Source organism: Benincasa hispida, chromosome 9, assembly GCF_027475165.1.
Source record: "Benincasa hispida cultivar pf3 chromosome 9, pf3_genome.v1.1, whole genome shotgun sequence".
In the NCBI taxonomy this organism is placed as follows: Eukaryota; Viridiplantae; Streptophyta; class Magnoliopsida; order Cucurbitales; family Cucurbitaceae; genus Benincasa; species Benincasa hispida.
This window is the reverse complement of record NC_143486.1, coordinates 96406426-96433880: the sequence shown is the minus strand read 5'-3', so window position 1 is coordinate 96433880 and position 27455 is coordinate 96406426. Positions and strand designations below refer to the sequence as shown.

Genomic DNA, 27455 nt, shown 5'->3' with positions numbered 1-27455 from the left:
TAAATATTCTGACATTGAACATTTGAAGGTAATGTCAACTATTCCCTATTCCCAAGTTGTGGGAAGTTTAATGTACTTAATGGTATCTACAAGGCCGGATATTGCTTATGCTACAAGTCTGGTAAGTAGGTATATGGTTAATCCAGGAAAGAGGCATTGGGAGGCAACCAAATGGATAATAAAGTATCTTAAAGGCACTACAAGTACTAAACTACTGTATCAACAACTATCAGACAGAGAACCAGAATTAGTAGGGTATGTTGACTCTGACTATGCTAGAGACCTAGACAAGAGGCATTCCTTATCAGGTTATATCTTCCTATATGGAAGGTGTGTTCTAAGTTGGAAGGCTACATTACAGTCAGTAGTAGCTCTCTCCACCACTGAAGCTGAATTTATTGCTCTTTCAGAAGCAGTAAAGAAGGGATTATGGCTAAAGGAACTCCTACGTGATTTTGGGATCAAAAAGATACAGTAAAGATATTTTGTAATAATCAAAGTATTATACACTTGTCTAAACATCCACAATATCACAACAGAACAAAACACATAGATGTGAAATATCATTTCATACGAGAGCAGATTGAAAATAAGCCGATCGAAGTGTTGAAAGTACATACCTCAGATAATGTTTCCGATAAGTTAACCAAGACTGTCACTCAACTCAAACTTCAAAAATGCCTCGATATTATAGGGTTTGAGCTGAGAGACAAAGGTTGAAGAAGAAAAGAGTTAGTAAAGAGAAGCTGAAGAAACTACTTGAAGTTTTCTTTCAAGGTGGAGATTGTTATTAAAGCAGTGAAAAACAACTTCAAAGGTTGTTGAATCAGTTATACAAGATTGTCTATAAATACATTTGTAATTTTACTTGTACACTTAAGAGAGAAAAATTACAACTAGAAAAAAAGTAGACAGAAACTCATCTTTGTATAACCCTTGTAGTTCCCCATCTGTAATAATCAGCTTCTCTCCGTGGATGTCGGCTATTTTGGGCCGAACCACGTAAATCCTTGTTGTTCCTTCTTCTCCCCTTCATCTTCTTTATCTTCTTGCTCGTATACTTCAGCTCCTTCAAAAATCTTTCAGCATTTCAGCAACATCTTGTCTTGTTCTTTGTTTTTTCTCTCGGTGTGTTTCTGCAAGAAAGAAAGATTTTGGTTAGTCAATGAAATTCTTCCAAAGTCAGTAAGTGTTAAAGTTTAATCGTGATCGTCAACGTGTATGGTTGAGATTCTTCTTCACGTGGATTGTGCTTTTAGCACATAGTATCATTTTCAACTGAAAACAGTAAGTGGTATTTTGTCTTTCGGGCCAGACTCGTTTTGCTTTTGCAAAAATGTCCAAATCAATTTTCTTTATCCTTCGTTTTCAAGCTCATAAGTGCAACACACATCAATGGTGGAAAAAAAAGACTTGTGAACAACACATTTCTTTAACATTGTTCATTTTTTTAATAATATTATATAGGAGCAACGAGTTGAGATAAAATCCTTAAAGGACAGAGTGGATAAAATAGAAGTAAAAAGACAAGCTGAGATAGATGACTTGAAGCCATGGTCTTACAACAAATGAAATCACAAGGAGATGCATCAAAATAGATATGAACTCTTCAACTTTGGTAGTAAACTAATATGTTGTTATCCTGCAGTTATATAACAACATAAATGTATATAATACTTTAAGTTTGAGTTGAATTTTCATATATTTGAGATTGGTATATGATATATTGAGTGTGTGGGGGGGAGGGTCGGAGGGGGGATTGCCTAAAGTTCGTTCGAATTTGCTAATGTTCTTAGGTTAAGTTCAAAGTTGGTATAGCGATAAATGCATAGTTACGTTTAAGTTTGAGTTGAGTTTTAAGTTTTATATTGAGTTTAAGATTGATATAAGGATAAATTTCTTGAGTTTGAGATTAAGATTAAGATTGATATACGGATAAATTTCTTGAGTTTGATATTATTTAAATTTATATTTTGTATGTATGTATCTCGAGGTTTGTGTTCAAAATTCATCTCTGGACGATGAAAATTAGGTTGTAGATTTGTATGTTGTAAGTATTTCGGAGTGTATGTTTTGTCGACATTATGTAATGTTATTTCATTGTTTATGTTTCGTGGATATAATATAATGTTTAAGATGATCTTACTTTTAGTTGTTTTATGGATATTATGTAAAGTTTAAGAAAAATAATTATTAAATGTATTAGTTGTTTGATTTTAGTTTATTTGACTAAATTTGTAATAATCAAATAGGTTGGATATTTAGTAGATAAGAAAAAAAAATTTTAAAAAAAAAACTATTACCGATGCCAACTTTAAAGGTGTCGGAAAAAATAAACATTATTTTGAATTTTGTTTTTACCTTTTTCCGATGCTATTCCAATATGTCGTTAGGATAAGTAGCTTTTTCCGATGCTAAAATAGGTTGATGTCGAGAAAGGCAACTTTTTTCAATGATAAAATCACGAATTTGGCGTTGAGAGAGGTTATTTCTCACATAAATCTAGACTTCTCCCGATGCTTAGAGAGTGTTGTTGGCAGAAGGTATTACTCCCGACGCCAAAAAACCAATATTTGACGTGGGGAGAAGTGCCTTTTGTCGACGACACTCTCTAAGCGTTGGGAGAAATCTGCCCCACTTCTCTGGTCGGGAGATCTACTATTTTCGATGATGAAACTTTTTTTGCGTCGGCAGAAGGTTTTCCAATGACCATGTCGACAGTAAAATTGGCGTCGAAACAGCCTTTTCCGCCGCTTTTTACTTTTCCCAACCCATTTTCCATCGGAAAAAGGGATTGATTTTAGATTTGCTTTCAAGTATTTGCGGGACAAAGAATGGGGTAGTTCTTGAATTACCTTGGGGTAGTTCTTGAATTACCTTGCCCTCAAGTATTCAATGGTCTTTTTTTTTTTCTCCTCTTTTGAGTTTAAAGATTATTGCAAGTGGGGTCGGAGGGATTCGAGAATGCATATTTTATGTTAGTTTTTTGTTTTTTTAGCATAAGGGAAGTAGAAGAATTGAACTTTTGATCTCAAGATCCATAGTATAAATTTTATGCTAGCTAGTTGAATTATGCTAATGTTAACAAATATTTTATGTTAGTTGAATTATATTCGTTTTGGCATTTTAAATTATTAACATTGATTTTTTTATTATTTTGTTATAAGAAGAATAATGCTCATGTTGGCACATATTCTATGTTAGTTGATTTAACTCAAAGTAGAGGGACCAAAATAGTCTTTTAACATTTGATTTGATAATAATTAATTAATTTTTAATAGGCTCAAATTAAGGTCATAGTTGATTAGATTATATTGAAATTATTATTATTATTATTATTATTTGAGTACAAAATAGGGTGAGGAGATTTGAACCTCATACCTTTTGGTCTAGAATTTTATTTCAATTAATTATGCTCGCTTTCATAAGTTAATTTTTAAAGTTAATTAATTAAAAATAATAGTATATGAAAAGTTAAATTTCAATTGATATTGATTATTTGAAATAAACCCAACTAATTGTTACGTTGTAATATATTAAATAAATATTCAAGATATATTTACTTGGTACAATTTTATTATAAAAAACGGATCAAATTCGTGAAATTAAATATTTATTAAAACTATTAATTAATTGACTATAGTATGTTAAACTTTTCAAAAGGAAAAAAAACTATAGTATGTTAAATTTATCCAACTAAATAATCTAGTAAAAATATTTATTTTGTTACAATAATTATAGTTATTTGAACCAAAAAAAAATCTTATTTTTATAGTCTTTTAGAGAAATATTTATTATAGTTAATTATTTGATTAAAAGTTATTGATGGACTAACTCTTATTAATTACTTATAATTAAGTTTAATTTATTAATTAATTAATGGATCATAATTATATAAGAGTGTTAGAGATTTGACATACAAAATAAACATAAATACTATTATATATTGATTAACATAAACATCTAATCGTATTCCATGGATAACCAAACATGGTAATTTTTTATTTTTGACAATATTATACCTAGATGTTTTATTCATACGATCTAGGTCGAGGACGAGGTTGCCGTTTGGATTAGTTTAATTTTTTTATACAAAGAAATGAAGGGTGTTGATTTTGAATCATCTTTGAAGAAATGGTCAATTATTTATTGTGTTGAAACAAGGATTACTTGTGGGTTTTTCTCAACCAAAATACTTGCTTTTTGACTAAATTCACCTTAATTCATTCATCACCCAATACCTAACCCAGCCTCCAACCGTCTATAAATTGATAGTGATAATGCAATGTTTAAGCACCAAAATAGCCCAACTTGAGCAAAACACTTACATTTCCAACTGATCTTTGTTGACCAAAAATGGCTTACTCCAAGACCCTTCTCGTTCTCGGCCTCCTTCTCGCTCTTCTTTTCGTCTCCTCTCATGTCTCAGCTCGTTTACTCGGTTTGTTTGCTTATACCAAACTCGCTCTCTCTAAATTTTGTTGTTAATAATATGTTAAAAAGATAAAAATATGTTTTTGTGTATTCTTTTTTGGATATGTGCTTATAACTTTAGTATGATATTAAAGTAGAAAATCATGAGTTTAAAAAACTTGTTTATTTGGTCACCATTAGAAAATAGTTGAGTAGGTCGTTGGATTTCATGTTGATATTCCACTCACATGAGATTGAATAGTAGAATTTCAAAATGGATTTTATAATGATTATATTGATTTAAAAAAATTAACTTTTTTGGAATAAGATGAAAAAGTAGAAAATTTTCTTAAATTTACTTAATTTAACTTTTAGGTATGGCAGTGTTTAAACCTAATATGTTATTTGAACTTAATATGTTTTAACTCTATTGTTGATAGACTTCTATTATTAGTGATACGATTTATCACTAATAGACCCTGATGTTTAGATTTTGTTATGTTTGCAAATTTTTTTGGAGTGTTATATTAGCAAATCCTTTTGTTGTACTATATTTGCAAATACTTCAAGCTCGATTATTATATCTACCACAATCCTTATTTTCATTTATTTTATATGTAGAGGAGGATAAAGGTGGTGTAGAGAGTGATCATCATGGACACCACCACCATGATCATGGACACCACCACCATGACCATGGACACCACGATCATGACCACGGTCACCATGGACATGACCACGATGCTAATGTTGATGGCTTAGATGGTCATCATGGACACCACGGCGGAGGACATGGACACCACGGCGGACACCATGGCCACGATGCTAACGTCAACGACTTGGATGGTCATCATCACCATGACCACGATCATGGACACCACGATCACGGCCATGACCACGGCCACCATGGCCATGACCAAACTCAGAGTGTTAAGAATTAGAGAACAAAAACCTGCAGCACCCTATCTGCTACCATGTTGGTTAACAATGAAAGTATATCATTGTACGATGAAATAAAGTTTGTTTCCAGTGTGTTTTAAATTCAAATAAAGCAAACATATGCTTTATGAAATGCTGAAATATCATACTTTCTTTGCCTTGTTGCAACTTATGATCTTTATGGTTTTCATATATATATGTATGTAATGTCAAATTATATACAAAGTTGATTTGCTTTGTATGCTGCTTAATTTTCTTTCTTTCTTTTTATTTTTTTTTTTGGATAAAGTAATTTTCAATATTAATGTTAATTTTTTTAGTTGGATATGGTCACGATACTGTCGAATTTTAATTTTATCAAAAATAAATAAAAGCTAAAGTTGTAAGGAATATTTTTAAATTTTGTACTTTATTTCAAAAATATACAACTATTTATTGACATTTCGTAAATGTTTTAAATCAACTAGAAGTAGAAATTTGTTAGAATGTGAGGAGTATTATTTTCCAAAATTATATTTTGGATTATTTCTAATTATTTCACTGTACTTAGTGTAAGCCACATAAGCCACATATTTTGTCTGGCTTAGTCTGGTTTATTTTATTTATTATTTAGGTAGGTTAGAGAATTAAAAGATGAACTATGGAAATGGATACAGGCATAATAAAAACCTTTTTTTTGGTTTTAGGTCAAAATTAGTTTTTTTTTTCCCCTCCTTTCTATCCTTATTTTGACAACTTTACTTGAGACTTGAGGTATTTCTGTCATTTACTATTATCTTGAATCATTTGATTGTTATTCTTATTCTTATTGCTTCTATTGCTTGATTTATTTTTGTTGTTTCGCAAACGATCACAAATTTCCTACCTTATCTTTACTTTATAAGATTAGAATTGAGAATAGAGTACTCTTAACCATTGAGAAGCTTATGATTTTGTTTAGATACGAAAAAATCTCACTCAATTTGGTCATACAATCATGTGCGAGTTTATGATCAAATTGGGAGCTTTAGCCTCTAAAACCTTTGATTAACCTCATTTGTTTAGATTCCACATCTTATTGATCTGTTGCTTTATTTTTATTTATTTTTTCTATACATTATCACGAGCTCCCAACCAAATAGTTTAAAATCAAGAATGTAGTATTGACTTTCGAGATTTATGTTTTCGTATAGGCACACACGAAAAGTTTTCAATCAATTTAGTTGTGTGATCTCGTACAATTATACATCATTTTAGGAGCTCTAAGGCCCCCTAGGATGGTAGACACATTCAACTAGGGTATCTTCCCAACTAATCTCTCACAACAACGGCGTATTCAAGTGGTCGGAGCAACTTGAAGGAAAGTTAGAAACTATTTGGCCTAAAATGTTGTAGAAGAAATCCACTTCTGTAAACGTGTTAGAAGTTTAGAACTAAGTTGGCCTCTATATTCTTTAGCCCAAACTTTGAAGTGTCTCGATTTCTACAATAATCTCTTGTAAAAATGTGGTTTATTCATTTAATGTACTTTGGAAGCCTTCGGCAACCTTGTTGAGTCCTTGTTGAGTCTCCTTTTAACTCTTGTTTCAATCCTTTGATGTACTCTTTTTGAGCTTGGACCTCGTTGGGTTAGACATTTTTTTTCTTGTCTCTGTCTAATTTTGATTGCTTTTGGAAATGGTCACTACAAGAAAAAGAGACTCTTCCAACACCTAAAATAACCGTCGGGAGAATTAATCTCTCCCGACTATGTAACGGTAGCATCGAGGGTTGTCGATAACTATCAACGACTTATATATGGCATCGGTAGCTGCTACAAACCCCCACAGGTAAAAAGCATGTGTCGAGAGTTTGACCAAATTGTGATCAAACTCCCAACGACTAGTTTGTCGTCTAGAGTAGGTCTCCCGACACATTTTTTATCATTTTTCGGAGATTTTAAGCATTAGAAAAGGATTTCCTCCAATTGTCTATGAACACTGTTAGCGAGTTGGACTCATCATTTGACTTCTACCCTTGATCCTGCATTCTATTGCCAAGACAAGGTTCAATTGTTTCTTCATTCATTCTAAATCCTTTTCCCAAATGTCATGACCCACTTTCAAAGTATTGTTTGGGACTCTAATACGATAATAATTTCAATCTCATTCCCAATTTCCCTCTCTTATAGTACCATCAGTGACGCATATTTTTTATTCGTCTCACAATTCTCCATGGTTCAACAGCTTAATGTATCTTGGCATTTTTCATGTCAAATTATCCTCTAACCCATGAGCAATTGATGCATATTGGTTTTTATTATGCTTGACGTAATACCAACAGGGGGAATAAGCAATTCCTCCCCAAAGACCAAATAACAGCACAAAAGGTAATTGCTCGCATCAATATGTTAATGGAAATGTCGGCACTCATGATGTCCTCCAGATTACTTTCCCTAATCGTTAGGTGGCCGGAAAAATACTTTCATGCTTCAACATTGGGAATAGTTGGAATTAAGAGAAAACAAGGGAGGCTGCAGCTTCAATTTAAGCATTAGAAAAGGGTTTCCTCCAATTGTCTATGAACACTGTTAGCGTGTTTGACTCATCATTTGACTTCTACCCTTGATCCTGCATTCTGTTGCCAAGACAAGGTTCAATTGTTTCTTCATTCATTCTAAATCCTTTTCCCAAATGTCATGACCCACTTTCTATTATGACTCTAATACGATAATAATTTCAATCTCATTCCCAATTTCCCTCTCTTATAGTACCATCAGTGACGCATATTTTTTATTCGTCTCACAATTCTCCATGGTTCAACAGCTTAATGTATCTTGGCATTTTTCATGTCAAATTATCCTCTAACCCATGAGCAATTGATGCATATTGGTTTTTATTATGCTTGACGTAATACCAACAGGGGGAATAAGCAATTCCTCCCCAAAGACCAAATAACAGCACAAAAGGTAATTGCTCGCATCAATATGTTAATGGAAATGTCGGCACTCATGATGTCCTCCAGATTACTTTCCCTAATCGTTAGGTGGCCGGAAAAATACTTTCATGCTTCAACATTGGGAATAGTTGGAATTAAGAGAAAACAAGGGAGGCTGCAACTTCAATGGTTTCTTCTAGTTCTGTGTAATTTCACACTAATACAAAGGCCTCTTTATGGCATACTTATACAGCTTTACCCTTAGGGTTTTAGGCAACAAAAGAGAAAAAAAATTGGGAATAATTTTCCTAACTAATAGAGGACAGGTGTCCATATAATACAGGTTGGTATAATTGTTTTAAAAACAGAATTGATTCGCTATTTCCTTTTTCTTCCTTTTATATATCCAATCCGATTGGATTTTCTGACTTGGCACTACATTGCTTAGGTGGTTGGCTTCTTTTTTCTGATTGGTCATTGCTGGTTTCTTTTATTCTAACATGCTCCCTCAAACTCGTGGGGAGGTCAACAACACCGAGTTTGTTTCAAAGTTGGTGAAATTGAGATTGTGTCAACGGCTTTGTCAGGCAATCAACAATTTGATCTGACGATGGAATGTATCATACTTCAAGTTGGCCATTGATGAATTGGTCACGAACAAAGTGTACATCAAGCTCAATGTGTTTCGTTCGAGCATGAATCACCGGGTTTGAGGCTAGAGCTCCAGCACTTATGTTGTCACACCATAGAATCAGTTTGTAGGTTGTTTGAATTTATAGTTCACTCATCGGTTGTTTAAGCCAGATGATCCCAGTTGTGGCATGAGCAAGTACTCGATATTCAGATTCTGTGTTGGATCTTGCAATCGTTGTTTGCTTCTGTTGCGAAATCGACAATTAAAGTAAAAAAAGAAACATAGAGTAGGGAAGATCGACACATAGATATACGTGGTTCACTAACAGTGTGTTAGCTACGTCCACGAGCAGAGGGAGAACAATATTATTTGAGAGAATGTTTTCAAAATTACATCAAAAAACGGCGCCTCTGGGTTAGAGAGTTTATATATCGCACTGCTCTAAACCCTAGGGCCAAAATCGTAAATAACTGCAAATAAATAAATATGCTGAATACAAAATCTGAATAGGTTGTTCGAAGGCATTTCAACAACAGAGAGACCCCCGTACTAGGTAAATTCGAAGCGCCAGCAAACAGATTCAAGGCATTTCAACAAATCTCCACCTTGACTTGAATTCTCTCTCAGATAACAGATGTACCAAATGCAACATAAATCAATATCGCCAGACGTACCCATACTTCTCCCTCATGCCTTAAAGTGTCCCACAAAGGGGACCGCTAATAATTCAAAACATTCAGCAAGTCCAAACAATGTTGGAACTTGCCTTGAGGAACCGGTTTGGTGAACATATCAGCAGGGTTATCAGCAGTACTAATTTTCATCACTTTAACTCTATGCTCGCCTCTTAAGAAGTGATATCTTACATCTATGTGCTTAGTTCTCTCATAATGAACTTGATCCTTGGCTAGGCATATTGTACTCAAACTGTCACAATATACAATAGCTTGGTCATGATGCAAACCAAGATCACCAACTAACCCCCTCAGCTATATTCCCTCTTTAGCAGCTTCTGTCAAGGCCATGTACTCTGCTTCAGTAGTAGACAAAGTAACTGTAGACTGTAACGTTGCCTTCCAACTAACAACAGAACCACCCAGAGTGAACACATAGCCAGTCATAGACCTCCTACTATCAACATCTCCAGCATAGTCAGAATCAGAATAACCAGTCACCAAACACTCTGTGCAATTCCCATAAACAAGACCAACATCAGATGTACCTCTAAGGTAACAAAAAATCCTTTTAACGGCTTGTCAATGCTCATTCCCAGGTTGACCCATGAATCTGCTGACAACATTAACAGCATGGACAAGATTAGGCCTAGTACAGACCATAGCATACATCAAACTTCCCACTGCCCTAGTATAAGGAACTCGAGACATGTACTCCTTCTCAGCTTCAGGTTGTGGTGAAAACTCAGATGACAAACGAGCATTTACAGCACTAGAAGTATCTATAGGATTAGTTGTTGACATACCAAACCTGGACAATATTTTCTGAATATATCCTTTCTGTGACAAGAAGAGCTTATTCTTACCTCTGTCCCTATAAATCTCCATACCCAGAATTTTCTGAGTAGCACCCAAATCCTTCATATCAAACTCAACACTGAAAAGATTCTTCAATTTCAAAATATCAGACATGGACTTTGCAGCTATGAGCATATCATCTACATATAAAAGTAGATAAATCATCGAACCATCATCAGCTTTGTTGTGATATACACAACAATCATACGGACTCCTATTATAACCAAGTTCAATCATATAGCTGTCAAATCGTTTGTACCATTGCCTTGGAGACTGCTTTAACCCATACAAAGATTTCTTCAACTTGCAAACATAATCTTCTTTACCTGGACACTGGAACCCATCTGGTTGGGTCATATAAATCTCTTCCTCCAACTCTCCATGTAAGAAAGTTGTCTTCACATCTAGTTATCCAAGTTCCAAATTCTGATGTGCTACTATAGCTAGTAACACCCTGATAGAAGTATGTCTGACTACTAGTGAGAAGATCTCATTATAATCAACTCCTTCCCTTTGTGTGAACCCTCTAGGAACAAGTCGAGCTTTATATTTAATACCCTCTGAAGGCGATATTCCCTCCTTTTTCTTGAAGAACTATTTACAAGTGACAATTTTTCTCTCCTTTGGTCGTTTAACTAATTCCCAAGTCAGATTTTTGCAAGAGATTCCATCTCGTCCCCTATAGCAGCAAGCCATTTAGCAGACTCACCACATGACACAGCTTCTCTATAGGTGGATGGCTCATGAGGATCCACCTCTTCAGCAACCTGCAATGCAAAAGTAACCATATCTTCAAAACCATACCTCACAGGAGGTCCAACACCAACTCTTCTAGTTCTATCACGAGCTATACTCGGTTCATCTACTCGTGATCTAGAATTCTCAGGCAAATCAACTTCTGACGTTCTAGGCACATTAATTTCTGGTTGCACATCAGTTTTTGTAGTAACATGTTGATCTTCTCCACCTTGATGTTGTAATTCATTCACAGCTAAAGTGAATTGCATCTCCACCTGTTTATCAACACTACTACTTTCTCCCACATCAGTAGACGTCACAAAAGGCTTTACAGTTGAGTTAAGCATGGAATTTTCATCAAATATCACAGTCCTACTAAGTATGACTCTATTCTCAGAAGGTGACTAGACTCTATATCCCTTAACTCCATTCCCAAAACCCATAAATATACCCTTTTTAGCTCTTGGTTCTAATTTACCCTCATTAACATGATAGTAGACAGTACAACCAAAAAATTTTAATAAAGAAAAATCTGCAGGCTTACCAGACCACACCTCGTAAGGTGTTTTACAATCAATAGCTGTGTGAGGTCCACGATTGATCAGATAACATGATGTATTCACTGCTTCTGCCCCTGCATTAGAGAGCATACATCTTGCTCTCTCCAACAACGTCTGATTCATACGTTCTGTAACCCCATTTTGTTGTGGAGTATTCCTAACAGTATGATGGCGAACAATCCCTCAGCTTTACAGAACTCATTAAATTCAGATCCACAGAATTCCAGACCATTATCAGTTTGCAGCCTTTTGATCTTCTTCCCGGTTTGATTTTCAATCAATATCTTCCATTGCTTGAAATTCTTGAAGGCTTCACTTTTATGTTTCATCATAAAAACCCAGTCATTCTTGAGTAATCATCAATTATAGACACACAAAAAAAATACCTACTGCCTCTAATAGATTCAACTTTGCAAGGTCCCCAACAGTCTGAATGAATATAATCAAGTGTTCCTTTTGTACGATGAACACCTCTTGGGAACTTGCTGCGATGAAGCTTCCCAAATACACAATGTTCACAAAATTCAAAATTCTGCACCTTATGCCCACAAAGAAGATCTCTTTTTGACATAATTTGCATCATTTTTTCGCTCATATGACCAAGTCTCATATGCCATAACTTAGTCATATCATCCTTATGAATGACTGACGATGCAACAACAGCATAACCTGTTATCATGGAACCTAATAGAAAGTACAGTGTTCCACGCTTTATGCCTTTCAAAACTACCTCAGAACCCTTATAGACATACATTGCTCTACATTTACCTTCAAAACTGTAACCCTTGCTATCGAGTACACTAAAGGATATCAAACTCTTCTTCATTAGTGGAACATGTCTAACCTCTTTTAAAGTGTAGAAGGCATCATTATGTGTTCGTATCTTGACTAAGCCGATTCCAACTATCTTGCACACAGCACCATTAGCCGTGCTAACATTCCCTCCATCTATTTGTTGATAGGTTAAGAACCACTCTTTATTTGGGCACATATGATAAGATGCCCCAGAATTAAGAACCTATACATCATCAGAATGTGACTGTTCATTCACAACTAAAGCTAGATCTCCTTCAGAATCGATCTCGACTTCTTCAGAATCAATCTCAACTTATGCAACAGAGGCGGATGCTTCCCTTTTGTCACTCTTTTCCTTCTTTTCCTGATTCCTTTTTATCTTAGGACATTTGGTTTTCCAATGCCCTTTTTCTTTACAGTAGTTACAAATATCATCTGATCTAGAACCATTTGACTTCAAAGACCTTTTATTCTGGTTCGACTTCTGCTTACCAGAATTCCTATGTCCCTTGCTTCCTGTAGCAGCTAACACAGATGTCTAACTTTCTGTAACTGAACTTCCTGCATTCTGACGGTCCTCTCTCATAAGCAACATGGACTTTGTATCTTCTAAGGTCAGATTTTCTTTCCCTCCAATATACGAGTCAACGAAAATCTCATAAGATGGCGGCAAAGATGTCAACAGAATTAGGGCAGCATCCTCATCTTTAACCTTAACTTCTACATTACGCAGATCTAATAAAATTTTATTTAATTGATCAAGATGGTCTCGTAGAAACGTACCTTCCTGCATACGTAGATGATACAAACGTTTCTTCAGAAACAACTTCTTGGTTAAAGATTTCATCATGTAAAGACTCTCCAACTTCAACCAAAGACCAGCGGCAGTTTCTTCATCTGCGACCTCGATGATGACGTCATCAGCCAAACATAGCATGATCGTCGAATGAGCCTTCTCCTCAAGAGTCTACCACTCTTCGTCATCCCCGACAGCCTTCTTTGACTTACCCGTCAGCGGCGCCCACAGCCCCTGCTGCTTTAGCAGGGATCGCATCTTGATTTACCATAAGCCAAAACTGTTCCTCCCGGTAAATTTTTCGATCTTTACGTTCATGCCAGACATCTTCAATTATCGAACAAATGTGGAATTTTGAAAAAAAACCCTAACAAGTCTCTGATACCAGTTTGTTGCGAAATCGACAATTAAAAAACACAAAAAAAGGAACATAGAGTAGGGAAGATCGACACACAGATATACGTGGTTCACTAACAGTGTGTTAGCTACGTCCACGGGTAGAGGGAGAACAATATTATTTGAGAGAATGTTTTCAAAATTACATCAAAAAACGACGCTTCTAGGTTAGAGAGTTTATATATCGCACTACTCTAAACCCTAGGGTCAAAATCGTAAATAACTGCAAATAAATAAATATGCTAAATACAAAATCTGAATAGGTTGTTCGAAGGCATTTCAACAACAGCGAGACCCCCGTACTAGGTAAATTCGAAGCGCCAGCAAACAGATTCAAGGCATTTCAACAACTTCTTAGAGGACCAAAAGACTAGATTGTTGCCGACATACACATAATATTCTGCAATAGATTTTCTGTCATCAATGTTGGAAGCCCAATCAGCATCCGAGTATGTTGTAAGTTGTAAATTAGTGCTAGGTTGAAAAAGGAGACCATGATGTCTGGTGGCATTGATGTATCGGAGTACCCACTTAGTTGCTTGCCAATGAATATTCGTAGGAGCCTTCAAGAATTGACTCAAATGATTAACTATGTATGTTATATCCAGTCTCGTATGTGTTAGGTATTGAAGGGCTCCGATGGTGCTTCTAAACAAGTAAGGATCAAATAGTGGTTGTCCATCAGTTATTGAAAGGAGTTTACCTACTGTGCAGGGGGAGGCTACCAGTTTAAGATCAGTGAGACCAAGTTTGTGGAGTAAGTCTTCCACATACTTTGATTGATTTAAGATGAAGCCTGACTTGAGATAGTGGACTTGGATACCTAAGAAATAGGTGAGGTGGCCTAGGTCCTTTAATGCAAACCTGCTGTCAAATAGGTTGATGAGTTGGGATATTAGTTGAGGATTGCTACCTGTTATTATCAGATCATCTACATAAACCAGCAGAAATATAACAGCCTCCCGAGTGTGAAATATAAACAATGAATTGTCAGCCTTTGATGCTTTGAATCCCCAACTGACTAAGGCACTGCCTAGTGTGTTGCTCCAGGCCCGAGGGGCTTGTTTTAAGCCATAGAATTGCTTTGTTTAACTTGCACACATACTCAGGATGTTCAGTGCTAACATACCCAGTAGGCTGCTTCATATATGCTTCTTCTTGTAGGTTTCCATTTAGGAAGGCATTATTGAAATCAAGCTGACGGATCTCCCATCCTTTCGAAACAGCAATGCTAAGCACAACTTTGATAGTGAAGCCTTAACTACAAGACTAAACATCTCAAAGAAATCTATCCCTTGATGTTGATGAAACCCCTTTGCTACCAAATGCGCTTTGTATCTGTCAATTGAGCCATCAGGGTGTTTCTTTAACCGGAAGATCCACTTGTTACCTAGAACATTGTATGAGTCAGAGGGTGGTACGAGATGCCATGTGTTTCTTTGAACTAACGCTTGATACTCATTGTCCATAGTTGCTTTCCATTGAGATGTACTAAGCGCCTCTTTGAATCTGGTTGGTTCAGTGACAGTCTAATCAATTTTAGCAGTTGTGAGCAGGATTTTGGGCATGAAAATTCCAGCCTTTGCTCTGGTGATCATCGGATGTGTCGGTTAGAGTGAGACTGTGTGCTGCTGTTGCTCAGTGGGAATGGTGGGCTACTGAATGGATGCAGGTAAGGGTGAATGGTCTGTTTGTGGAGAGCCAATAATGTCCTGAGATGGTGAGATGGTCATGTGAGAGAGAACATTGATAGGAGAAGGAGTTGGGGAGCTATAAGGTTATTGTACAGGAGATATGGTTTGTGGTGCATTAGTTGAGGGGTTGAGTGATGGCTCTATCATAGTAGGATGATTAGCAGAGCTTGGTGAAGGAATTTGAGGAGGATTGATATTAGATATAATAGAATTTGTTTGTAATGGCTCAGGGAGGGCTTGGACAAGTGGGGTAGACATTTGGATAGACAGTGATGGAAGGAGAGCTTGGGAACAGTCACTAATCACCTGAAAACCGCAGAAAATGGAAATTCAGTTTCATTAAAGACAACATTTCTAGATATGTATACTTTACATTGCGTCCGTTATGTATACTTTACATTGCGTCCGCAGAAAATGAACAACGCATCTCCGTTGCATTGCGTCCGTCAATCAATAATGAAAAAATGATCAATGCAATGACGGCGCATGTGATATTCGATTCAGAGCTTAACTTCAACCGTATGCGATAATAAAAAACAACACCGCATGCGGGCACACGATCGAAGATGCAAAAGAGCAACGTAATGGCGGAGGATTCAAATGCGTGTACAGCTAACCGTTGTGTATTTCTGATGGGATTGATTGCGTAACAGAAGGAATATTCATTTCACCATTTTAGGAACTGCCTTAACAATAAAGTGGGGTCCACACTTCAAAGAGTCAAAGCTGAGCCTATAAATAGCCTATGCAATTCCATTGCAAAATATACTTGAGACAGGAATATTTTGATATTTGTATATTGAGAGAAAGGCTAGTCTGAGTGCTAATCTGAGTAGATCCGGGAAGAATTAAGAGACAAGGCCGAGAGGTGAGTCTCAGGGCAAATCCTTTCAATCCCCGCCATTGAATCTCTATACAAAGGTCACTTCTACCGGACGAGCAAGCCTGAGAGGGAAGCTCTTCTCTTCATTCACTCCACAAGATGGCAAGAAAATCCACCGTCCAGATCTGTGTCAAGACGTTGACACTCTTCTGTATTTGTTTCTCTCTCTTTTCATCACTTGTACTCATCTTCTTAATCTTTATCATTCACACCATGTATCAGACGCTTAATCTTAGTATTAATTATATTGATCATTTCCATTATCCTCTCTCTATCTATTTCCGTTCATCCATGAATTGTTTTCTCCACGATATTTTCTTAATCCCCTGGTGATTAGTAAGAATTAAACAAGTAAATTAATTTGTGCTAAGGAAATAAATATGTTTAGCTAAAGCATGCTACACGGCATCTTCACCTGTGAGAGCAGAAGTGAAGATGTCATTCCTCCTGTCAAGAGAAGGTTGGAAGAATGCATTAACTAAAGCGAGAAGTACTTCCAGAGATGGAAGCAACCTTGCGTTCATTATGTTCATCCTTGTTCCACCACAAAGATGTGGGAACGCGGCCGATCACCGAGAGGTGTACGCCAAGGGAAAGCGGAACCTTAATTATATCTTTAATGCAATTAATAAACTTGCGATGTTTATATTAATTACCCTTTCTATTTCTGATTCATACATAAAGACTTGCCACCGCATAACACGATCCTTTGTATAAACTTCACAACCAGTCTCAAACTCAGTATCATGTATCGTGGATCTTGTATCTTGTATCATAATAGCTTAGGTTTACTTTTATCGCACTTTTACTTTATTATCGCAACTTTATTTTACCGCACGATTTTACTTTACCGCACTTTAATTTCATGTACAAGTCACACTCTTTTATTAATTGCAAAATCGGTCACATATATCACGAACGTAACACATTAACGACAACAATCCCTGTGTTCGACCTCAGATTACTCCGAGAAACTTGCGTTGGAATTATACTTGGTTTCAACGCAAGGAAACTTGTGACAACGCATAGCATACTATAAGCATTTCATTAATAACGCATACATCAAGAAGTAGTATCGCATAAAGTGTAAATATGCATAACATAGCATCTACATTCCATCTCCAACTTCATTCATCATGGTCCTCATCCACTTATGCTTATTTAGAACCTTCAATTCAGCAGTGTACACCCATACATCAAAATGAATTAAGTCAAAATTAGCCTTGGCTCTTGATTCAGATTGTGAAAAAGGGAGAGTGTGATTTGCCCAACTGATATGAGTCACAGAATAGGGGTTTTTCATTAACTTTGATGGATTGTTTACACTGATCTAATATTGACTTCAAAACTTTGGGGGAGGGATGACTTAATCTTCTATGCCACAGATATGTTGACTCAATAACATTTACACTGACATTGGATAGTAAAAGTGCTTTTGAGCCATTATTTTTGTCCAAAGGTCTGAGGGTTTCTGATCTTCTATGCTTTGAGACATCATATGGTCGTACGATTGTTTCTCCAAGCTGATAGAGGCCATCCTTAAGTGTGCCTTTCACCAGAGTGTTGCCCAAATGCTTATCCTTTATCAAACAGCAAGTTCCATGAAATTCCACAAAGATATCATTATCTTGAGTTAGTTTAGAGATGCTTACTAGGTTCTTTGCAATAGATGAAACATAAAAAAACTTCTTCCAAACTAAGTACACACTGTCCAGATTTTAAACTTGAGTTACCTACAGCAGAAATATATAGCTTATCACCATTACTAACTGTTACAAGATTAGTATCTGAATACTCGGTTGGATTGGCAATGTGAGTTGGATCTACTGTGACATGATTAGTAGCACCACTATCAGCATACCAGTTGACATCAACTGAACTCTTAGGTGTAGCAGTGAACAGATTGTTGGAGTAGAATGTCATGAAGGCTGATAGAGTGTTGTTGGGTGGTTGTTGATGGCAAGACCCTCTGCCTTGACTTACATTGGGTACATATTCCCTATTGTATCGTTGATAACATACATCAGTTGCATAACCATATTTGGAGCAGACTTGACACATAGGGCGATTGCCCCTACCTCGATTGCCTCCTCCTCCATTGTTGGAGTAATTAGGTTTTGTGTTGTTGTGCTGGAACTTCACATTACCTTGATTAATGTTGGTGGTCGTAGGTTTGACATTGCCATTACCTTTGTTAAAAGCTACATTCACTGATGGATTCCTTGCAGAAGCAACAAAGGACTTGGCCGAGTTTTGAGGCTCTAATCATTTCTCAAAAAAGAGGAGCTCGGATTGCATATCCAATCAGGATATGTCAGGTTTGCTTTGAATCACAACTACAACTAGATTATATTCTTCATCTAAACCAAGTAAAACTTGAGAGATTAAGTTACGAGGTGATAATGAACTTCCTGCTTAAGCCAAGTTGTCTGAGTGTAATTTCATAAGCTTCAGATATTTGGACATGGTTGAGTTCCCTTTGCGTGTTTGTTGAAAACCTGACGAAGGTAATCCTCCTCAACTCGTGATTGAACACCAAAGAGGGCATGGATAGCATCCCATAGAGCTTTGGAATTTTCAAACCCCATGAGTTGCACGGCAACTTCTGGTGCCATTGAGTTATATAGTCATCCTAATAGTAGCTGATCAGCTGTGATCCAGGCCTCATAGAGAGGATTCAACATTTGCTCACCTATGGAGCTTGATGCACCTCCGGAAAGATCAGAAACAGTCGTTCCTACCTCATGTACATACAGACCTTCAATGGGGAGGTATGAACATGGGAGGGCAGACTTTTGTACCTGAGAGGTATCCTTCTAGCCGATACCTTCGGAAAATCAGTAACGCTAGAGTTTTCCACAACATAGAATTCTCTCGTTCGAGCTTTGTGCTTGTGATTTGATTGAGAAGTTCGTTTAACAGTGGCGTGCTGAACTTCGTGGTTTCAGACATTGTTGTCGTCATTCCGGCATGTGAGGTGTTGGCCATTAAAAGCTCTGATACCAAGTTGGAATTAAGAGAAAACAGGGGAGGTTGCAGCTTCAATGGTTTTCTTCTATTTCTGTGTAATTTCACACTAATACAGAGGGCCTCTTTATGGCATACTTATACAGCTTTACCCTTAGGGTTTTAGGCAATGAAAGAGGAAAAAATTGGGAATAATTTTTTTAACTAATAATGGGCAGGTGTCCATATAATACAGGTTGGTATAATTCTTTTAAAAACAGAATTGATTGGTTGTTTCCTTTTTCTTCCTTTTATATATCCAATCCAAATGGATTTTCTGACTTTGCACCATTGCTTAGGTGGTTGGCTTCTTTTTTCTGATTGGTCCTTGTTGGTTTCTTTTATTCTAATAGGAATATTTGGGTTTCAACGCATAGTATTGAAATTTTTTACGTTCTTCCTCGTGTTATTCTATCGACTCTTAAATTTTATCGACAGTGTTAGGATTTATGTCCTAATCTTATAGTTTTAAATTTTCTAAACAAATTTTATATAAATAAAAATCTTATTTGTTCTTTCATAAATAAGTGTTATTTATTTCTGGGCATAACTCAAATTCGTTATTTTATGTAACTTAAACAGTATGTGATTGACATACAAGTGGATCGTGTTCAAGTAATAACTTAAAAATGTCTATAGTATATGGATAAGATTGAATGTCTTATCTTGGTAGCACTATAGATAAAACATACAAGAGTTGTAACTATTACAAACAATTTGATCCAAATGTTTATGTGCAGACATACAAGTGAGGGCATCCTATATAATGAGATTGTATAAGACTGGATCATGAAATATATAATCTCTCTTTGTAACACCGTTAACTTGAGAGATTAATATTTCAAACGATGACCATGTAACTCAATCTCAATCCTAAATAAGTTATGAACTCCTACTCATGAGTGTCGTCCTTTGATTTGTATGGGTGAGAGTAACCCTAGTCGCTAACTTAAAATGCCTACCATTCTGAGGATGATACTAAGTGTGGAGCTGAGAACATAACTACACAAGATGGAATTGACTCATTCCGCCTTTAAGATAAGTAGATAGGTTATTCCCTTAAGTGCTGACTCCAGAACTTGAACAATGAGGTCTCACCCTCTCATTGGCCCAAGAGGAACTTTGTTTACGGTTGAACCATAAACAGATTGTTCATTAGAGGATCAGTGGTACTTAAGGAGCACTAGGTAATTACAAACAGTTTGTAAATGATTGACTTACATATATTGGTTCAATCAATTGACACATAAATATTCTACAATTCATAAGAGTGCAGTTATGGGTCTTTAGTGGTATGCCCCATAATTAATGAAAGTTGATTAATTTAATTAAAGAGTTTAATTAATTAATCTCGAATTGATTTTGCTTATAAAGGTTCATTAGGTCCCTCTGCTAGCTCACAATGAGTTAAACAAAGATATTTAATGTTGAAAGAATTTGAAATGTTCAAAATAATTAAGGAAATTAGTATAATGTATAAGATACATTATAATATAAAGTTAATTTTTCCTTGAATTAGGTTCAAAAATTAAACTTTATAATATGAGAGTATTAATACTTGAATATTATTCAAATATTAAATTAATATGCATTGGATTCATATTAAACTATAGGTTAAAATTATTGTAAATTGGATTCATGTTAAACCTATAGGTTATGAGAGAATATATATATTAAAATATGATTCATATATACATTAAATTAAATATATGATATTTAATAAATTGATCAATTAAATTAGATTTAATTAATTAATTAAATTAGATGTATTTAACTAATATTTAATAGATAGATAAATAAATAATTTTGATTTAATTAATATATATATTTAATTCCCCTACAATGCAGAGGAGTGGTGAATAGGATCCCAAATGTTTAGGTTCTCATTTTGTTTTTACACAAAGAAAGAAACCTCTTACCAATTTCTTTCAAAACACTCTCCATGTTTACAGAATAGGTCTCTCTTACTCTCATGAAAAAAAGAAAAAAAAAAAGTAGAGTTCTCTAGTTTTGCCTTCCCCTACTCCAAGAACACTAAAGCTCCCATAAGCTTCCTTGTTCCAAAGAAAATAGCAAAAAAGATCGGCAGTCATGTCTTGCTCGTGATTTGATTATACAGTGGATCTAGAAGATTGGAAAAAGGTCTTTGAGAATTGGTTCTACAAAAGTTTAATTCATTTTCCCTAATTAATTACTGTATAAAGCATGTTTAGCCTAATTCTTTATGTTTTTATTATGTAATTATTTTGTAACAAAATTGGGACAAAACGATAAATCATTTCTATGGTATTGGGATTCAATCCCTTTAGAGAGTACCCAAATTCGCTCGGATACTTCAAGTGGCTAGAAATTCAGCATTGAAGCACACTGAAGAATTTTTATTTACCTTAGACTCTACAATAGCTCAACCATCTAAAAGCTTCTATCGTAATTGAGATAATCGGGTTCACGTCCTGCTCTATTCCAATGAAACTTAGCAACTTCTTCTACATACTCGTAGATCCATAGAAAAATAACCATGCTATAAATACACATTTCCAAAAGAGACATCTTCCCTCCCTAGCAAACATGCACGCCTTAGGTCGATTAAATACTAAATTGGAACACAATTTCTTCCCTCTTTCATCTTCATTTGCTTCCCTATATCAGATGCATGAACATCGACCAGAAACCTGGATAACCATCTTTGTAGAATCAATTTTCGGTTATATACGTAGACCTTATTTCCTATACATGATAGTATGCTAATGAGATCCTAATATCTTCACTTGTGAGAGTTAAGTCAAACTTGTTGAATATGAAACATCTAAACATGGTAAGTGTGAAGGCTTTTGCATTTTCTTCTCTCGCTCTTTGTACAAATTTGGGACACCAGAAAACCGTGGTTTCGATCCTTCAAGTGATGCCAGAAGTCTGGGATCCCAAAAAATGGACCACGACCTGTAATACACGTGTATTATTGCTTGCATGCACAAGATCTGTTATGTTCTTGTATGCTCTTGCAAAGTCAACTATGTGCTACCAATTGACTCATCAGTAAAAATGGATTTTGTAACATTTTGAGCCAAACAATTTTTAGCTCTTGTTGAAACTACTCCGACCATCGGGATATGTCGTCCCATGAGTCCTTGTCAGGAATTTGTTGGGAAGATACGTCAAGCGCGTGAGTGTCGAATTTTATTTGGAATTTTATACAAAAACGACGAGGAACTCTCTGAGTTCAGCATTCTTGGTTGGAACCCCAATCTTTGTTTTTGGATCAAATATCTATTTGGGTTCTATGAGCTTTAATACCCCTATAGATTTTCATCTCAAAATCGATTGACGAGAAGTAATCCATTTACTAATAAATATTTTGAAGTCTCTTAATTATTCTAACTTGTGATTCTCAACGATAAATATCATTTTTTTTCCTTCTAGATCTATTTATTTAATTAGTCTCATGGTTTCGATCGACATCAAGACCTTCATCGACATTTTATCAAACATGATCTTATAACATGTAGTGTTACATTCATGTTAGTTCAACCAGAAAAATGCAACTCATTTGTATCAAATTAATTTAATATATACATATCAACAACCTTGAACATGCATTGGTCTCGTATTGATTTTTATGATCTAGGCTAGTACATATATGATCAAAAGTTTAAACAGTGAAAGCAAGTGACCCTATATAAGATATTTCTTCTTTTTTTCAAGAATCGAGAAGCTACACTAAATCAACAAACATTTGAGCATTTAATATAAGGAGAAGAAAGAGCCAAACGGTGCGTACCCATCACAAACAATGCCTTCTTCCTTTTGTATAGAAAACAAAGAATGTGCAAAGGCTTTGCAGTCACATGGCCCAACATCACCGACCCTATTAAAAATGGCAGAGCAATAGTATCATATGTGGGGCCATAGGAAAGGAATCTTATAATGCTAAAAAAGATTTTTGCAGTCCAATAAAGCTACACAGCCACAAACACAGTTTCCTACATACACTGAAGAAAATATTTGAAAACAAACAGCTACTGAAGATTCTTGGAACTAGGAAAGCATCCTACTTGTGATATCAAAACAAGGAGAACCATACATAGAATTTTGGCAATATGTTGCAGAGTTTTGCAGAGAATCCAAGGATTCAAATGAGAGATTAAATGGGATTTATGGTAAGATAAGAGATGTAAAAAAAAATGAGAAACTGTCTAATATTACCCCATCTAACTTTATATATAATCTTATAATAATTATTGCTATTTACATGTACATGCATTGTCTGGTTCTGTTGCACAACAGCTAGACCATCCCTCTGTCACTGACCTATATAATAATATTAACAAAATTTGATGGGATGGTTTTCAGTCAAGATAAATATGACAATTAAAAATAAACTAAAATTTGTTCCTTTCACTTCAGTCCACGCGGTTTCTCTTCCAAAATCGCCAGAAAAATAGCACTTACTCGTTTGATTGCCTGCCTATGTAGAGGAGGATGTTTGCCACTCCGCCACAATATGTGTAGCGACTTGTCCACCATGATCTTTGTTCAATCGAGACATATAATAAATTGTTTAACAGCTTGATCTTTTGGGTTGGTGAAGGGGCCATTACCATTAATTATTGGTTGGTGCCTGTGGTCTTGGTAAAAAGATGGTATACTATTGTTCCCATAATAAAGAAGTGATCATTGTGAGAGATAGACCCGGCACTGGATTGCAGTTTTACCAATCATGAAGCCAGGAATGACAGTAAACGCCACAACTGGGTCAAAATCTGGTGAAAGGTACATTTCATCAATGATGCTTTCCATGTAGACCTCTGAGAATCGGCTTCCTTTTCGTACTTGAAAGATGGAAGCCTCTGGTTCAATGGAGTAAGCTAATGAATGTAGTAGCCACACCCACCTTGCCATCTCTGCAAACGTGCCAAAGAACGTTGTATCTGGGAATTGACCGGAGCTGATTAAGCTTCTCTGGTCCAAATTACCAAATAACGATGATTCCATCTTGGGGTGAATGAGCCGCAAATACTTAACCCGACAAAACTTAGCAAAGGTTGATCTTGGATTTTGAGAAAGAAAATCTTTTGTTTTCCTAAGCTTCAGCTCCATAAATCTTGCAAAGAAAAACTGTTTCTGTTTCCATTTTTCGGGCAAGGATTCATTTGGGAGAGAAAAATTGAGTTGATGGAAGGAATCAAACATTTCCCTGAAAACAAATGACTCGAATGCAAAGAATCTATGATCATTATGCCAATAAAAAGTATCAGGTTCAATTTCTGTCGCAGCTGCATCAACATCCCAACCAGCAGATTTCATTTCATCCACCATCATCCGGACAAAACTTCGTACAGACTTGATTGTATGCCCAAGAACTTTAATAAAATGGCTAGCATTTACTCCCGATAAGTGAAGATCACCAGTGACAGGAATAGGCCCACTTTGATCTAAACTTTTCTCCAGCAACCTATTCTGTTTTTTAATTTCCTCGATCTTTTCTCTCAGAAACGTAATTTCAGAGCCCTTCAGTCTTGCTTGCGATTCCAATCTTTTCCCCATTATGTCATATGTTCCCACAAGACTCTTTTGCTCCTGAATTTCAGCCAAGAGCATTGTGGTTTCTGGTGAAGGATCAAACTGTTTTTTGAGGTAGCACTGCTTCAATTCAGACAAAACTTTCAATTCTGAGACAACATAGTGATCGGCATCTTGAATACCTTCGGCATCATAAGGGGATTGAGCAAACTGTAACTGGGCATATGCAGCTTTGACTGATGAGATGCTGGCAAACAATTTTGCTAGCAGTGCATGCAATTGGACTCTATTCTGGAACTCCTCTTCCATACTATCAAAAGACTCAGATAGACTACCTGTACTCTTACTTGCTGTGCAATCATCACTGATCTTTTCTTGTGGCTTAACTTTCCGAGTTTCATGGACAGGTGCTACCCCAGTTAGAGCTCGTATATGAAGAACTTTGGTAATTGTGCGTGCCAATTTGCTCTTACTTGGAGTGAGAGCCGAGGATTTCACAGAGTCCATCTCGGGGCAGGAAAATGGCAAGGATGATTGAAGATTGTCCAGATCACCGTCTGAAATATAAGAATGAGAAAAACATTAGCACAGAAATTCATGAGTTTTCCTTGCCATTACATGTACATTTGGATTGCAGGTTTTCCATAACATACCACCATTAAGACCTTCAATCCTCTGATTCTAAAATTCCAAGATAGTGAATATAATTCTGAGATGCATGCTCGAAAAATGTGCTTAAAGGATTTTCTTTAAAGTTTTAACTCTTGATGCACAACTTTGCAGATGAAGCACGTCTCTTGAATGATATCATGGCATGTGATACTCAATGCCATCGACATATTAGATCAACAAAAAGAAAAGCCGGCAGCCAAAATAGTACAAAAATGTACTTTTATATTCTCCCACCCACCAAACCAAGCAACATTTATGTTAACAACAATCAGGTTAAGTCATAAATTTAATAAAATACCTATAAATACATGTGCAGAAAGCTGTATGGAGACATTAATTTAGTATATACAAATTCCCAACGCGATCATTAAGATTCTGCTTCTGCTACATCAGGCAGTCCATAGTTAGAGATCTAAGAACTTGAGGGAAAACGTAACCATATACAGGAGTACAGAACAGTGAAACACTTCCAAGTATCTTCCAATGAACTGATCCAAACACTGACTAATGAAACCAAGCACTAGCTGGTTATATGGGAAAGAAGAAAATGCCAGGAAGGTTTCGAAATATCCCCCACCGAATCAAACAATAAGAGCCCAAAAGGGTCGGAAGATCTAACAAAAAGCCAGCCTACAACAGCTATGACGATCAAAAGCAAGCTCTTTTTCATTATTATTCTACTGCACATTAGAATATTTATTGAGATATTTAACAAATATCCAATTAAATATCGAGTCACCACTAGGCACGTATATGAACCTCAATAGAAGAAACCACAGAAGACAGAATACCTCACAATTGCAGGTGACTGACATAGTCGCTATCTAATCATGAACATTAAAAAAAGTGTGACACAAAGCACTTCAAACCCTCCATTATTCAGCGTTCTATTAATAGAAGAGCCTTTAGTCAATAACTCATACTTTTATAACTTAAAAACCTACTCAAAAGAATCTCCAGGTTCCTTTTAGAAAGCCTACATTAAGATGCACGTATATAGCTACCCCACAAAAAATTATTAAACGGGAAAACTGAAAAGGAGTTCCATATTAAAGATAAGGGCAAGATCAAAGAAGGAAATATACAGTGAGGCGAAATCAATGGTATCTTCTCTTAAATCGCATTTCCTAAAAAGGACATTGCCTCAAATGCAAATCACCCCGTGAAGTCCTTTCGGTGTTACCATGCTTGTGCAAAAATCGGGAACCCCAGAACAACATAAGGTAATAATAAAAACAATTAATAATAGTTTTGATTAACGTACCTCAATGAATCGCCTAAGAAAACGCGGAGAGTCCAATCAGTCAACCAGTCATCGCAGCGTAAATCTCAAGGAAACGGAACTAGAAGACGCCGTGAGAAAAACCCCCAAGGAGCCCGACCTCGGCGACCCGCTAACTCTGAAGTAAGAAAGACGAGAGAAAATTTTCAAAACAGAACCAAAAAACACAGAGACTGATTCTTCTATACAAACAGTAACTGGGATCGTCAAAACAGAGAAGAACCGAGCAGGAAAAGGTTAGGGATATGCCGTAGGGCCGGTGTTCACATTATCAAAAAGGATTTAGACATTACAATGATTAACGCCATATCTGCTTTTTCTATAAGATAATGTAATGAATGGAAAGCTAGAGTACATCCGAGAACAGCGTTTCCTCCATTCAAATGAGCAAGTTAGGGATCGAAGGGAAGAAAACACACCATTGACCTCATGAAGGAAACAAAAGACGCGAGCAAACGACAATGCGGCTGAATCCAATGGAGGAGACGATTCTTCACTGTGTTCAAGAGTGCTTCTGGTTTTATGCTCTGTTCGGAGCTCAAAAACACGCTTCCTGAAAACTCGAGATCGTTGAATGGCGGTCTTCGCTCTGTCCTGCCGCTTCGAAGAACCAAAAATCTAGAGAGAGAGAGAAGGAAATGGAGGAGAGAGAAAGAGAGGGAAGAAAGAAATTCAGAGTTCGAGGAGAGGGGAAAGGGAG

At 36.1% G+C, this 27455-nt stretch overlaps 2 protein-coding genes across 8 annotated transcripts; one reads left to right on the top strand and one right to left on the bottom strand.

Moving 5' to 3' along the window:
* Positions 1 to 1048: 1048 nt before the first annotated feature.
* On the bottom strand, positions 1049 to 27455 carry LOC120087231 (protein GRAVITROPIC IN THE LIGHT 1-like). Of its 7 annotated transcripts, XR_005484463.2 has the most exons (5): positions 27175 to 27454; positions 26738 to 26873; positions 23731 to 25358; positions 23060 to 23146; positions 1049 to 1136 (listed from the first exon to the last, which is right to left on the bottom strand). XR_005484463.2 is itself a non-coding variant. In XM_039044146.2 (3 exons), exon 3 carries the CDS (start codon positions 25306 to 25308, stop codon positions 23953 to 23955), a length of 1356 nt encoding a protein of 451 aa, XP_038900074.1. In that variant the 5' UTR covers positions 25309 to 25358; positions 25455 to 26873; positions 27175 to 27455; the 3' UTR covers positions 23472 to 23952. The 7 variants fall into 7 exon arrangements, 4 of the variants coding, with proteins under 4 accessions (XP_038900074.1, XP_038900073.1, XP_090173859.1 ...); XR_016532055.1 differs by lacking the exon at positions 1049 to 1136 and having other exon boundaries at positions 22828 to 23146; positions 25455 to 26873; positions 27175 to 27455; XR_005484462.2 differs by lacking the exon at positions 1049 to 1136 and having other exon boundaries at positions 22828 to 23146.
* LOC120087233 (uncharacterized) lies at positions 4180 to 5603 on the top strand. Its single transcript, XM_039044148.2, has 2 exons — positions 4180 to 4441; positions 5035 to 5603. The coding sequence occupies exons 1-2, from the start codon at positions 4357 to 4359 to the stop codon at positions 5352 to 5354; spliced, it is 405 nt and encodes a 134-aa protein (XP_038900076.1). The 5' UTR covers positions 4180 to 4356; the 3' UTR covers positions 5355 to 5603.

What these genes read in the sequence shown, in the direction of transcription:
- LOC120087231 (XM_039044146.2), bottom strand. Translation starts at nt 25,308, where the DNA reads ATGGACTCTGTGAAATCCTCGGCTCTCACTCCAAGTAAGAGCAAATTG.
- LOC120087233 (XM_039044148.2), top strand. Translation starts at nt 4,357, where the DNA reads ATGGCTTACTCCAAGACCCTTCTCGTTCTCGGCCTCCTTCTCGCTCTT. An exon ending in TGTCTCAGCTCGTTTACTCG is followed by an intron (nt 4,442 to 5,034) that starts GTTTGTTTGCTT and finishes TTTTATATGTAG; the next exon opens with AGGAGGATAAAGGTGGTGTA.